The 13,242-nt window shown below is 36.4% G+C and overlaps 1 protein-coding gene across 1 annotated transcript in view; it reads left to right on the top strand.

Annotated features, from left to right (window-relative positions):
- Positions 1 to 12,865, top strand: part of SHOC1 (shortage in chiasmata 1) — an 84,775-nt gene extending 71,910 nt beyond the window's left edge. The window contains exons 24-27 of the mRNA XM_059889524.1: positions 6,231 to 6,362; positions 7,956 to 8,105; positions 8,746 to 9,706; positions 11,837 to 12,865. Of these exons, the coding sequence (XP_059745507.1) occupies positions 6,231 to 6,362; positions 7,956 to 8,105; positions 8,746 to 9,706; positions 11,837 to 11,937 (1,344 nt within the window). The 3' untranslated portion in view covers positions 11,938 to 12,865. The remainder of the gene's footprint in view (positions 1 to 6,230; positions 6,363 to 7,955; positions 8,106 to 8,745; positions 9,707 to 11,836) is intronic.
- The last annotated feature ends 377 nt before the right edge of the window (positions 12,866 to 13,242 follow it).

The following is a 13,242-nucleotide window of genomic DNA, read 5'->3' as shown; positions in this document are numbered from 1 at the left end:
AGAGGCAGGTCAGGTGGTCTGGTATTCCCATCTCTTTCAGAATTTTCCACAGTTTATTGTGATCCACACAGTCAAAGGCTTTGGCATAGTCAATAAAGCAGAAATAGATGTTTTTCTGGAACTCTCTTGCTTTTTCCATGATCCAGTGGATGTTGGCAATTTGATCTCTGGTTCCTCTGCCTTTTCTAAATCCGGCTTGAACATCTGGAAGTTCACAGTTCATGTATTGTTGAAGTCTGGCTTGGAGAATTTTGAGAATTACTTTACTAGCGTGTAAGATGAGTGCAATTGTGTGGTAGTTTGAGCATTCTTTGGCATTGCCTTTCTTTGGGATTGGAATGAAAACTGACCTTTTCAAGTCCTGTGGCCACTGCTGAGTTTTCCAAATTTGCTGGCATATTGAGTACAGCACTTTCACAGCATCATCTTCAGGATTTGAAATAGCTCAACTGGAATTCCATCTCCTCTACTAGCTTTGTTCGCAGTGATGCTTTCTAAGGCCCACTTGACTTTGCATTCCAGGATGTTTGGCTCTAGGTGAGTGATCACACCAATGTGATTATCTGGGTCATGAAGATTTTTTTGGTATAGTTCTATGTATTCTTGCCACCTCTTCTTAACATCTTCTGCTTCTGTTAGGTCCATACCATTTCTGTCCTTTATCAAGCCCATCTTTGCATGAAATGTTCCCTTGGTATCTCTAATTTTCTTGAAGAGATCTCTAGTCTTTCCCATTCTATTGTTTTCCTCTATTTCTTTGCACTGATCTCTGAGGAAGGCTTTCTTATCTCTCCTTGCTATTCTTTGGAACCCTGAATTCAAATGGGTATATCTTTGCTCTTCTTTGCTTTTCACTTCTCTTGTTTTCAAGTTATTTGTAAGGCCTCCTCAGACAGCCATTTTGCTTTTTTGCATTTCTTGGCCTTTTGCATTTTTGGCCTTTAGGGCCGAAAAAAATCCATCAGGTTGGATTACTTTTTTATTGCCAAGCATTTGGAAAGCCTAGCCATAAAAAGAGTATTGCAAAATTTAAATATATTTTCTTGAATTAAAAGAAAATACTGCTAATATTTTACTGTTAGTATTTCATCCCATATTTTACTCTAAAATTCAAAAAAAGTTCTATCAATTTCTTACGAACTCTCTTTGTAGAAAAATGTATAGATACACATATGCAAATTTTTGAAAACAATGTTAGGCAGGGGTTCTTGAATCTCCCAAAGTCTAGCTAGGAGCTCCAGAATCCCCACCCTAGAGTATAGGTAATAGTCATTACCATTATAAAATTATGCCCTTTAAAATAAAATTTATATTTAAATGTCTCAGATCTTCTCAAAACATCCAAAACTTTTAATAAAATAAATCTGGAATCAAACCGTGTATTTCTGTGTATTCTGTATATTTAATATAAAGAAAGTCCTTCTTTAGTATGCATATGTTATTGTTCAGTCACTAAGTCATATCTAACTCTTTGTGAACCCAGGGACTACAGCATTCCAGGCTTCCCTGTCCTTCACGATTTCCAGAAATTTGCTCGAACTCATGTCCATTGCTTTGTATTTGTTATTCTTTTGAAAGAAAAGAAAATGTCATAATTATTTTTGTGAAGTTTGTACAGTCTTTGTTTCTTAAGTTTCTACCACTGGAGAGAATATTTATATTATTAAGATATGATTGTTTAGGGCAGTATTCTCCATCCACTTTAGACTGCTAACCCATGAATTAATTATCTTTCTGTAAACAAAATCCAAAAGATGAAGAAGATAAAAATAGAAATGAAAGCGGAAGGAAAAGGCTGGCATTTCAGAAGAGAGAAGGGCATGGAGGAAAACATAAGTGACAGATAGGAAGTAGGGGGTATTAAAAACTCCTTTTAGAGTTAAGTTTAACACTTCTCAGGTGGCTCAGTGGTGAAGAATCCACCTGCCAATGCAGGAGATGCAGGTTCGATCTCTGGGTCAGAAGATCCCCTGGAGGAGGAAATGGCAACCCACTCCAGCATTTTTGCCTGGGCAGTCCCATAGACGGAGGAGCCTGAAGGGCTACAGTTCACGGTGTCACAGAGTCAGACACGACTGAGTGACTGAGCATGCAGTTTTAACACATACATATTGGCAGGGGTATCTTACCATCAAGTAAGCCATGATTGGATGAACAATTCCAAAAAACATATTAAACCAAAATATGTTTTTCTTTTTTAATACAGCGTCAAATTAATCTATAAACATCCTTATTTTTCAACTTTGTTTTTAAAAAATATTGCACTATATCTTTCATTCTTATTTTTACTTGAGAACTATTAGGTTTAACCTACAAAAAAGAAAATATTAAATATTACTAGTGACATCCAAATTTCTTTTCTTCTAATACAGATGAAATAAAACACCAAATATGTTTAAAAGACTATACTGCTGCTAAGTTGCTTCAGTCATGTCCAACTCTGTGGGACCCCATAGACGGCAGCCCACCAGGCTCCCTCGTCCCTGGAATTCTCCAGGCAAGAACACTGGAGTGGGTTGCCATTTCCTTCTCCAATGCATGAAAGTGAAAAGTGAAAGTGAAGTCGCTCAGTCGTGTCTGACTCTTAGTGACCCCATGGATGCAGCCTTCCAGGCTCCTCCGTCCATGGGATTTTCCAGGCAAGAGTACTGGAGTGGGGTGCCATTGCCTTCTCTGAAAAGACTATACTCAGATCAGATCAGATCAGATCAGTCTCTCAGTCGTGTCCGACTCTTTGTGACCCCATGAATCGCAGCACGCCAGGCCTCCCTGTCCATCACCAACTCCCAGAGTTCACTCAGACTCACGTCCATCAAGTCAGGGATGCCATCCAGCCATCTCATCCTCTGTCGTCCCCTTCTCCTCCTGCCCCCAATCCCTCCCAGCATCAGACTCTTTTCCAATGAGTCAACTCTTCGCATGCGGTGGCCAAAGTACTGGAATTTCAGCTTTAGCATCATTCCTTCCAAAGAAATCCCAGGGCTGATCTCCTTCAGAATGGACTGGTTGGATCTCCTTGCAGTCCAAGGGACTCTCAAGAGTCTTCTCCAACACTACAGTTCAAAAGCATCAATTCTTCAGCGCTCAGCCTTCTTCACAGTCCAACTCTCACATCCATACATGACCACAGGAAAAACCATAGCCTTGACTAGACGAACCTTTGTTGGCAAAGTAATGTCTCTGCTTTTGAATATGCTATCTAGGTTGGTCATAACTTTCCTTCCAAGGAGTAAGCGTCTTTTAATTTCATGGCTGCAGTCACCATCTGCAGTGATTTTGGAGCCCAGAAAAATAAAGTCTGACACTGTTTCCACTGTTTCCCCATCTATTTCCCATGAAGTGATGGGACCAGATGCCATGATCTTCGTTTTCTGAATGTTGAGCTTTAAGCCAACTTTTTCATTCTCCTCTTTCACCTTCATCAAGAGGCTTTTGAGTTCCTCTTCACTTTCTGCCATAAGGGTGGTGTCATCTGCATATCTGAGGTTATTGATATTTCTCCTGGCAATCTTGATTCCAGCTTGTGCTTCTTCCAGTCCAGCGTTTCTCATGATGTACTCTGCATAGAAGTTAAATAAACAGGGTGACAATATACAGCCTTGACGTACTCCTTTTCCTATTTGGAACCAGTCTGTTGTTCCATGTCCAGTTCTAACTGTTGCTTCCTGACCTGCATACAAATTTCTCAAGAGGCAGATCAGGTGGTCTGGTATTCCCAACTCTTGAAGAATTTTCCACAGTTTACTGTGATCCACACAGTCAAAGGCTTTGGCCTAGTCAATAAAGCAGAAATAGATGCTTTTCTGGAACTCTCTTGCTTTTTCCATGATCCAGGGGATGTTGGCAATTTGATCTCTGGTTCCTCTGCCTTTTCTAAAACCAGCTTGAACATGAGGAAGTTCACGGTTCACATATTGCTGAAGCCTGGCTTAGAGAATTGTGAGCATTACTTTACTAGCGTGTGAGATGAGTGCAATTGTGCAGTAGTTTGAGCATTCTTTGGCATTGCCTTTCTTTGGGATTGGAATGAAAACTGACCTTTTCCAGTCCTGTGGCCCCTGCTGAGTTTTCCAAATTTGCTGGCATATTGAGTGCAGCACTTTCACAGCATCATCTTCAGGATTTGGAATAGCTCAACTGGAATTCCATCACCTCCACTAGCTTTGTTTGTAGTGATGCTTTCTAAGGCCCACTTGACTTCACATTCCAGGATGTCTGGCTCTAGGTCAGTGATCACACCATTGTGATTATCTGGGTCGTGAAGATCTTTTTTGTACAGTTCTTCTGTGTATTCTTGCCATCTCTTCTTAATATCTTCTGCTTCTGTTAGGTCCATACCATTTCTGTCCTTTATCGAGCCCATCTTTGCATGAAATGTTCCTTTGGTATCTCTGATTTTCTTGAAGAGATCCCTAGTCTTTCCCATTCTGTTGTTTTCCTCTATTTCTTTGCATTGATCACTGAAGAAGGCTTTCTTATCTCTTCTTGCTATTCTTTGGAACTCTGCATTCAGATGCTTATATCTTTCCTTTTCTCCTTTGCTTTTCGCTTCTCTTCTTTTCACATCTATTTGTAAGGCCTCCCCAGACAGCCATTTTGCTTTTTTGCATTTCTTTTCCATGGGGATGGTCTTGACCCCTGTCTCCTGTGCAATGTCACGAACCTCATTCCATAGTTCATCAGACACCTTATCTATCAGATCTAGGCCCTTAAATCTATTTCTCACTTCCACTGTATAATCATAAGGGATTTGATTTAGGTCATACCTGAATGGTCTAGTGGTTTACCCTACTTTCTTCAATTTAAGTCTGAATTTGCAATAAGGAGTTCATGGTCTGAGCCACAGTCAGCTCCTGGTCTTGTTTTTGCTGACTGTATAGAGCTTCTCCATCTTTGGCTGCAAAGAATATAATCAATCTGATTTCAGTGTTGACCATCTGGTGATGTCCATGTATAGAGTCTTCTCTTGTGTTGTTGGAAGAGGGTGTTTGTTATGACCAGTGCATTTTCTTGGCAAAACTCTATTAGTCTTTGCCCTGCTTCATTCCGTATTCCAAGGCCAAATTTGCCTGTTACTCCAGGTGTTTCTTGACTTCCTACTTTTGCATTCCAGTCCCCTATAATGAAAAGGACATCTTTTTTGGGTGTTAGTTCTAAAAGGTCTTGTAAGTCTTCATAGAACCGTTCAACTTCAGCTTCTTCAGCGTTACTGGTTGGGGCACAGACTTGGATTACTGTGATATTGAATGGTTTGCCTTGGAAACGAACAGAGATCATCCTGTCGTTTTTGAGATTGCATCCAAGTACTGCATTTCGGACTCTTTTGTTGACTATGATGGCCACTCCATTTCTTCTGAGGGATTCCTGCCTACAGTAGTAGATATAATGGTCATCTGAGTTAAATTCACCCATTCCAGTCCATTTCAGTTCGCTAATTCCTAGAATGTTGACATTCACTCTTGCCATCTCTTGTTTGACCACTTCCAATTTGCCTTGATTCATGGACCTGACATTCCAGGTTCCTATGCAATATTGCTCTAAGACTATACTAATAAATGCCAAATGGAAGTTAAGAAAAACAGTTTAATTCCAAAAATTAGAAACTATAAGGATATAATATTTAAAGAAGAAAAGTAAATTGTTTATCCTCACAAATGAAACATCCTGAATTTTACATAGATAAATTAGCAAATTGTATCTAAGTTCAGTTGAGTTCAGTTGCTCAGTCGTGTCTGACTCTGAGACCCCCATGGACTGCAGTGTGCCAGGCTTCCCTGTCCATCACCAACTCCCGGAGTTTACTCAAACTCATGTCCATTGAGTCGGTGATGCCATCCAACCATCTCATCCTCTGTCGTCCCCTTCTCCTCCTGCCCTCAATCTTTCCCAGCATCAGGGTCTTTTCCAATGAGTCAGCTCTTCGCATCAGGTGGCCAAAGTATTAGAGTTTCAGCTTCAACATCAGTCCTTCCAATGAACACTCAGGACTGATCTCCTTAAGGATGGACTGGTTGGATCTCCTTGCAGTCCAAGGGACTCTCAAGAGTCTTCTCCAATACCACAGTTCAAAAGCATCAATTCTTCGGTGCTCAGCTTTGTTTATAGTCCAAAACAGTGTTCAAAGATTAGAATCTACTGGGGTTTTATTTCTTCAAATTGTAAACAATTTTTGAATGATATATTTTGCTTCCTAGTATTCCCTGTAATCTAACATAAAAAATATATTTTAGCTTATAATTGCCCCAGGAGTGGAAGAGACTGCACTGATGATTCGACAAATTGCTGACCACAATTTAATGACCTCGAAAAGAGATCCTCATGAATGGTTGGATAAGTCCTGGCTTAAAGTTGCACCGTCTAAGGTTTATTTCCTAACATAGAAATTAAAGATTTGCAGAGCAAATATAAATATATGTACTTGAATTCTCTTTCTGGTAGCCATTTTCTTGTTCTATCATGCTTGCATTAGCATATGTAACAATATGCCATAATGCCATAAAGCGCAACATTTATTTAGACAATTTTCCAGAACTATGAGTATTTTTCAACTTCATAGAGCTATTTTAATGGGATCTTCTTTCATGAACTTTCAAAATGAACTTGTTTTAGGATGACCTAATGGCTTCAATGTCTAATATTTTAAGAATATAATAATTTTTCTAATTTCTACATTTAAACATTCAAGAATAGTAGATATGAGAATTGCACAATTCTATCATTCCATGATTCATCAGTAATTCAATTATATAATTCAAAGTGAAAGTAGAGTTATGAAATAGTTATAAGATTAGGTAGTTAATTTTTATAAATTCCTTTTGCTTAAGCATAAATATTTCCAGGTTCTCATACCAACCTAGTATTTCTGTTACCTTATTTTTAAATATATTCAAATCCTAAAATCATGGAAAGAGGATGGAGATCATTATATACTAACATGGAATGACTTTCAAAATATAGTAAATGAAATGTAAAAGTTGCAGTGCAGAGCAGCCAGTACACTACCATTTGTGTAAGAAAGGGGGAAATTAATATTTATATGTATTCATTTACAAATGAATAAAATATCTCTGGAAAGATACCACAAAATGATATCATTGATTATCTCTAGAGAAAACTGAGGTTGTGAAGTAGGAATGGGACTTTTTACCATATACCTTTTAGTCCTTTTGAATTTTGAACTGTGTGACTATTTTACCTACTCAAAAAATAAAATTATAAAACAAATAAAATATTCATATATATTAAATCATAGGACTTTTATTTGCATAAACAGAATATAGTACTATCAGCAAGTATGGGCATGATCAGAACATTTTTGTGTGTATGTATATGCAATTTCCTTCCTACCAAGCCATGTCCAATCTACTAACATGTCTGTCATTTGATAAAATCAAAGAAGATGTAAAAAGTCAATGTAACCCAGAAAAAAAAAAGGAATTTAGTAATAAATGTGGCGGCTACATTTTTAGACATTTATGAGATCTTTCTGAAAACATATACTTCTAGACTTAGATAGAAGTTCTTCCTATACTCTTCATAATAGGCCTTTTCGAAATGGTAACATCTGTTAGACATCATGCACATGGTTTATTTTAACCAAACTATGATGGCACACGGTCTACAAAGAGAGAGCTGAAAAAATCTTGAGCTATATAATGAAGTCCCCTAAAAGGTTTCTCATTAGAAGAGCTATCATTAGATAACAATTGTCATTTGAAGGATATGAACTATAATGAATCACATTGGATGAGTGGTTAGACTCAATGAACTTTAAGATCCTTCCCAATTCTGGGTGTTAGACTCTTTACTGACAGACAAATTTATTTCCCTCCTGGCCATACTTTTTCCACCAAGCATCTCAAATTGAGTGGTAGGTGCAATGACATCAATTTTAATCTGCTAGAGTGAGCAGAGTAAAAAGACCACTACTGATTATTCCTTAAACGTTTTTCTAGGAAGAAATGTACTTACTTGATTTTCCAAGTGTTACTCCATTGGTGGCTCAGCTCATGTTAAATAAAGGACCTTCACTGAACTGGATATTGTTAGCAACTCTTTGTCAACTTCAGGAACTCCTACCTGAAGTTCCAGAAAAAGTGTTAAAGGTTAGTTATTTGAAATCCATATTCTTCTATGAGTCTATTTCCTTTGCATTTGAGTATGTATTTTCATCATAATGGTTTTCAAAATGAAGGTATCCAAGTTTGTTTTGGACTTCAAAGGGTGAAGAAATAATTTACTTCAGCTAAATTTCATATAGAATTCTCACTAGTTGTCAAACACATTATACATTTTAAAGTTATAATTCTGCACAAATCATTTATCACATTGCAGATCATTTTGAAGTGTTATTATGCCCACAGATATTCAATTACACACTCTATTCTTACGTGTTTACATCATCTCTTCCAAACAGTTCTGATGCCTTCATGATAGTAGTTAAAGAGAACTTTAGACTTATCCGTAAGTGTCTTTAATTTTTATGAAGGAAATGGTATTCATGGATAACTTGTGTAACTAAAAATTCTATTTTAAGTGATTAGGAAATAGATGCAAATTACAATAAGTTTTTCTTTTAATGGGAGCCAAATTATGTTCTCTTCTCATAGATCAATATATCTTTGAATGGACTACTTATTTATAGTTTTCCTTATTTCCATATAGTTAAGCATCATTATTTATATTTACTTGATGGATTTTTATGTTGCATATTTATTATATTAATTAACTTTATAAATTTTTTAGCATTTTTGTGGCATCACTTCCTTATTCAAGATTAGTCCTTCCATAACAGAATCACCTCAAATTTCATCACCTCAGGAAAACAGGGATCAGACTAGAAACTTTACTTCTCAGAGTTCAGCTTCTGGCTCTTCAGATTCTGTCATTCAAGAACATATCAATTATCAGTATTCAGACTTAGGAGAGACAGTACATGAAGACACCAACAGCACTTCAAATTATACCTCTTCCCTTATGGAATTAAAAGAAATGCCAGGCATTTTACCATCTGTGAGTTCTTACAATCAGACCAGCCATTGGAAAGAGTCTAGTTGTAACCCTAACACGGTACAGAATAATTCTGTTCTGACTAATATGGAAGCAAGGAATGTGTCTGGTAATTCCTTTCTGAACCAGAATGATTCAGAGTCAGATGTCTTTTCTTTGGGTCTAACAGAAATGAATTATGAAACTATAATATCACCAATCAACACTCAGAAGAGAGTCACCCCTCACTTTATAAATTATCAGAAAAAGGGAACACATGAAAAAAAAGGACCTATAAAAAAAGAATTGTCAGCTCCTGTCTTTTCACTTGAGGGTTCTCAACCTCCTCTTCATTGGAACTTTAAGAGAAATGTATGGGAACAACAGAATCATTCATTCAACTTACAGAGTGGTGCAGAGCAGAGTACATGTGACAAATGGTACTCTCAGAAAGATAATTTATTCATTAATCAGCGAAAATATCAGTCAGATGAGTTAGAAGGCTTCATCTGTGAAAGTTCAAATGCTGGGACTAAAAAGACTTTCTGGAAAGAATTACCATCTGTCCCCAGTTTGGATTTATCCTGTGCTTCTGATTCTAATGTAAATCAAAAAGAATTCAACAGTCTTTATTTCTACCAAAGAGCTGGAAAATGTTTAGGACAGAAAAGGCACTCTGAGTCTTCATCTAACTCAGGAGACAACAACTCATTAACAGGTAACATGATTCAATAGTTGATAAAACTACTCTCTAAAGTAATTTTAAAAGATAGAATTATCTCCAAATTAAAACAAAATTTTGTTCTAATTACTACACTTAAGAATCTTCAATAACTTTGACATCAAATAAATCAAAATTCTAATTATAGACTTTTAAGAAAATAAATGCAAAAAAATTATGTCAAAATCTTGTAACTTTAGATGAACTAAGCATTTAACTGAAGAAGTTATGGCTGATTCATACTGATGTCTGACAGAAAACAGCAAAATTCTGTAAAGCAATTACCCCTCAATAAAAAATAAATTAGTTAAAATAAAAACACAGAACAAATCTAAGTCAAGCAGAAGGCTAAAAGTAACAAAAAGTAAGTAAAGAAATTAGCCAATTAGAAAAGTCGCCTCTTTGTCAAGCTGGGATATTTAATGAGCTAATATTTATTAAAAACTTATTATATTCCCTTTATGTGGATTATTTGATTGTTAGTCCTATTAAATAGATACTATTATTGGCTCTCTATTTTACAAAGGATGTTTTTGAACATTTAATCATATCAGTTTTTAAAAGGACTTTATTTTCCCATTTTCGGTTATTATACCTTTTGTATATTTCTTATTGCATTGGTCTGAGCATTTAAAACAAAATATTAAGCTCTGATGGCTATACAAAGATGGCCTTACTATGATGGGAAAAAAAAAATAAAAAGAAAGGAGAAGCTGGAAGTTTCAAAACTCCTCTTTTACACAGACAATTTTGTGAGGCCAAAGGGTGCCAAAGAATCTTAAATTCTTTGTTTTATTAAAACAGAATCCCCAAACCATGTAAGTTCTAGGATTCCCAAAATTTAGATTTGGTCCCATAAATAGTCATGATTTGTTTTTTCCTGATTTTAAGGGGAAATATTCTTTCCCTGGGAGAAGGCAATGGCACCCCACTCCAGTACTCTTGCCTGGAAAATCCCATGGATGGAGGAGCCTGGTAGGCTGCAGTCCATGGGGTCGCTAAGAGTCGGACACGACTGAGCGACTTCACTTTCACTTTCCACTTTCATGCATTGGAGAAGGAAATGGCAACCCACTCCAGTGTTCTTGCCTGGAGAATCCCATGGACGGAGAAGCCTGGTGGGCTGTCTATGGGGTCGCACAGAGTCGGACACGACTGAAGTGACTTAGCAGCAGCAGCAGCAGCAGCATTCTCTCCCTAGTTTTGTAAGAACTTTTGCAAGAAATAAATGCTGAATTTTATTTCAAACTCTTTTTGGTTCCTATTGGGGAAAATCAAAATGTTTTCTCTCTTGACATTAATATCAGTCAACATTTACAGGTATACTTATAATCATTTATGTGATGAACCTAAGTGGCTTTTAAGAAATGATTTTTTTATATATGCTATTGAATATGGTTACTATTTATTATTTGCTTTTCGTATCTACATTCAAATGAAATTAATTTATTGTGTTCTTTATTTGTACTCTGTCAAGTCCTGACATAAATTTGTCCAGAACTATTGGTATAACATCAAGATAATTTTCCATTTGTCTTGAATGTATATTTGTGGTCTCTGTGATAAAAATTATCTACTGCATTGCCTTTTAAATTTCCTCAAAATGTATCCAGAACTTGCAATTATGAGACTATATTGCTGGGAATAATTACTACCATTCTAAACATTTTAGCCTCTCTTTTTATTACTTTAATCAATCAACCTCTGTAAGTATACAAATCTAGAATATTTCAAACTGTGTCATATCTAACACAGTCATGAAAGGTGAGTCCATCCATGATCAGAGCTCAGGATAAATTCTTCAACATTACAGATATGCACTAAGAAATGGACTTAAGGAAAACTTAAAAGCAAGAGTCTTAAATCCAGGGAGATTTAATTGTTTGTGCAAGGCAAGAACATACACATACATGTGTGTTACACTAATTAGTATCAGGCCTGTAAGAATAGGCACATTTGTGCTAAAAATTTAATTTTTAATAGTCACTCTTTTATCTCAGTTTGGATGTTTCAACACTGTAATACATGATAAAGAGACAAGATCCACCTGAGCATTTGAGAAAAAAAAATAGCTACACTTACTATTATCAGAAATAAAACAGCTTTCTTTTTTCTTCCTTTTAACAGATTTCACGTGCTTACAACCAGCGCAATTCAAAAAACAACGTCTTGTGTATGAAAAAGTCCCTGGTAGGCTTGACGGGCAAACTCGTCTGAGGTTTTTTTGAAAGAAAGAGTAGTGCTGCATGCCACATTTCACTGTTTTTTTAATGATAAACTAGTAATAAAATTATTTAGATTTGATCACGTATCAAAGAAAATGCTATTGTTCTTAGATGTTCTTGATGTTCCTATATTAAATTTCATAATATACATTCTACTTTATAGTTTATCTTTGTAAGTATTCTGATCAGCAAAATATTGTTATAAGATCCAAATATCTCCCCAGTTCACCTAAATATATTGAGCCCTTTTTTTAAAGAGAGGCAGAAAACCTTACTGAGTGTATAATCTAAGGGTTATTTTGCTGTCTCCTCAAAGGCCCGCTGCCTCCAGCAAGTCTTTGAAAGGAGCTTCCATCTCAGTCTGACCCTCTGAGTTCAGAAGTGAAGATCACCACAGTCCACCCTCCACCACCAACTTAAAACCTAGGGCAAAACTGAAGTTAGAGAACTTCCAATCAAAATGTTGTCTTCACAAACGAAATATTCAAACAAATCACTAAGAGAAAACATTTGCTACCCACATGATAGCAAAAGGGCTTACATTCCTAATATACAACGAATTCCTACAAATTGATAGGCAAAATACAACGTAATAGAAAACTGGGCAAAATTTGAATAGATATTTCTCACAGAAGAAACAAAAATAGCTGGGAACTTATTTAAAACCGTATGTAGCTTCATTATTTATCAGGCAAATACCTATTAAAACAATAAGTTACTATTTTTTCACCTATCAGATCAGCAAAATTTTTGAGAATTCATAATATCAACTGTCAGTATATGGGAGAAAGAATGCTTTCCTGTACAGTTGGAGAGGATAGTTGGTATTTTTTTTTTCTTTTTTTTTTAAATTTTATTTTATTTTTAAACTTTACAATATTGTATTAGTTTTGCCAAATATCGAAATGAATCCGCCACAGGTATACCTGTGTTCCCCATCCCGAACCCTCCTCCCTCCTCCCTCCCCATACCCTCCCTCTGGGTCGTTCCAGTGCACCAGCCCCAAGCATCCAGTATCGTGTATTGAACCTGGACTGCTGACTCGTTTCATACATGATATTATACATGTTTCAATGCCATTCTCCCAAATCTCCCCACCCTCTCCCTCTCCTACAGAGTCCATAAGACTGATCTATACATCAGTGTCTCTTTTGCTGTCTCGTACACAGGGTTATTGTTACCATCTTTCTAAATTCCATATCATCGCAGCACTGTTTATAATAGCCAGGACATGGAAGCAACCTAGATGCCCATCAGCAGATGAATGGATAAGAAAGCTATGGTACATATACACAATGGAGTATTACT

The sequence above is a fragment of the Bos taurus genome, chromosome 8 (assembly GCF_002263795.3).
Source record: "Bos taurus isolate L1 Dominette 01449 registration number 42190680 breed Hereford chromosome 8, ARS-UCD2.0, whole genome shotgun sequence".
NCBI classification, from domain to species: domain Eukaryota; kingdom Metazoa; phylum Chordata; class Mammalia; order Artiodactyla; family Bovidae; genus Bos; species Bos taurus.
Note: the sequence above shows the minus strand (reverse complement) of the source record. Positions and strands in the feature narration are given on the sequence as shown.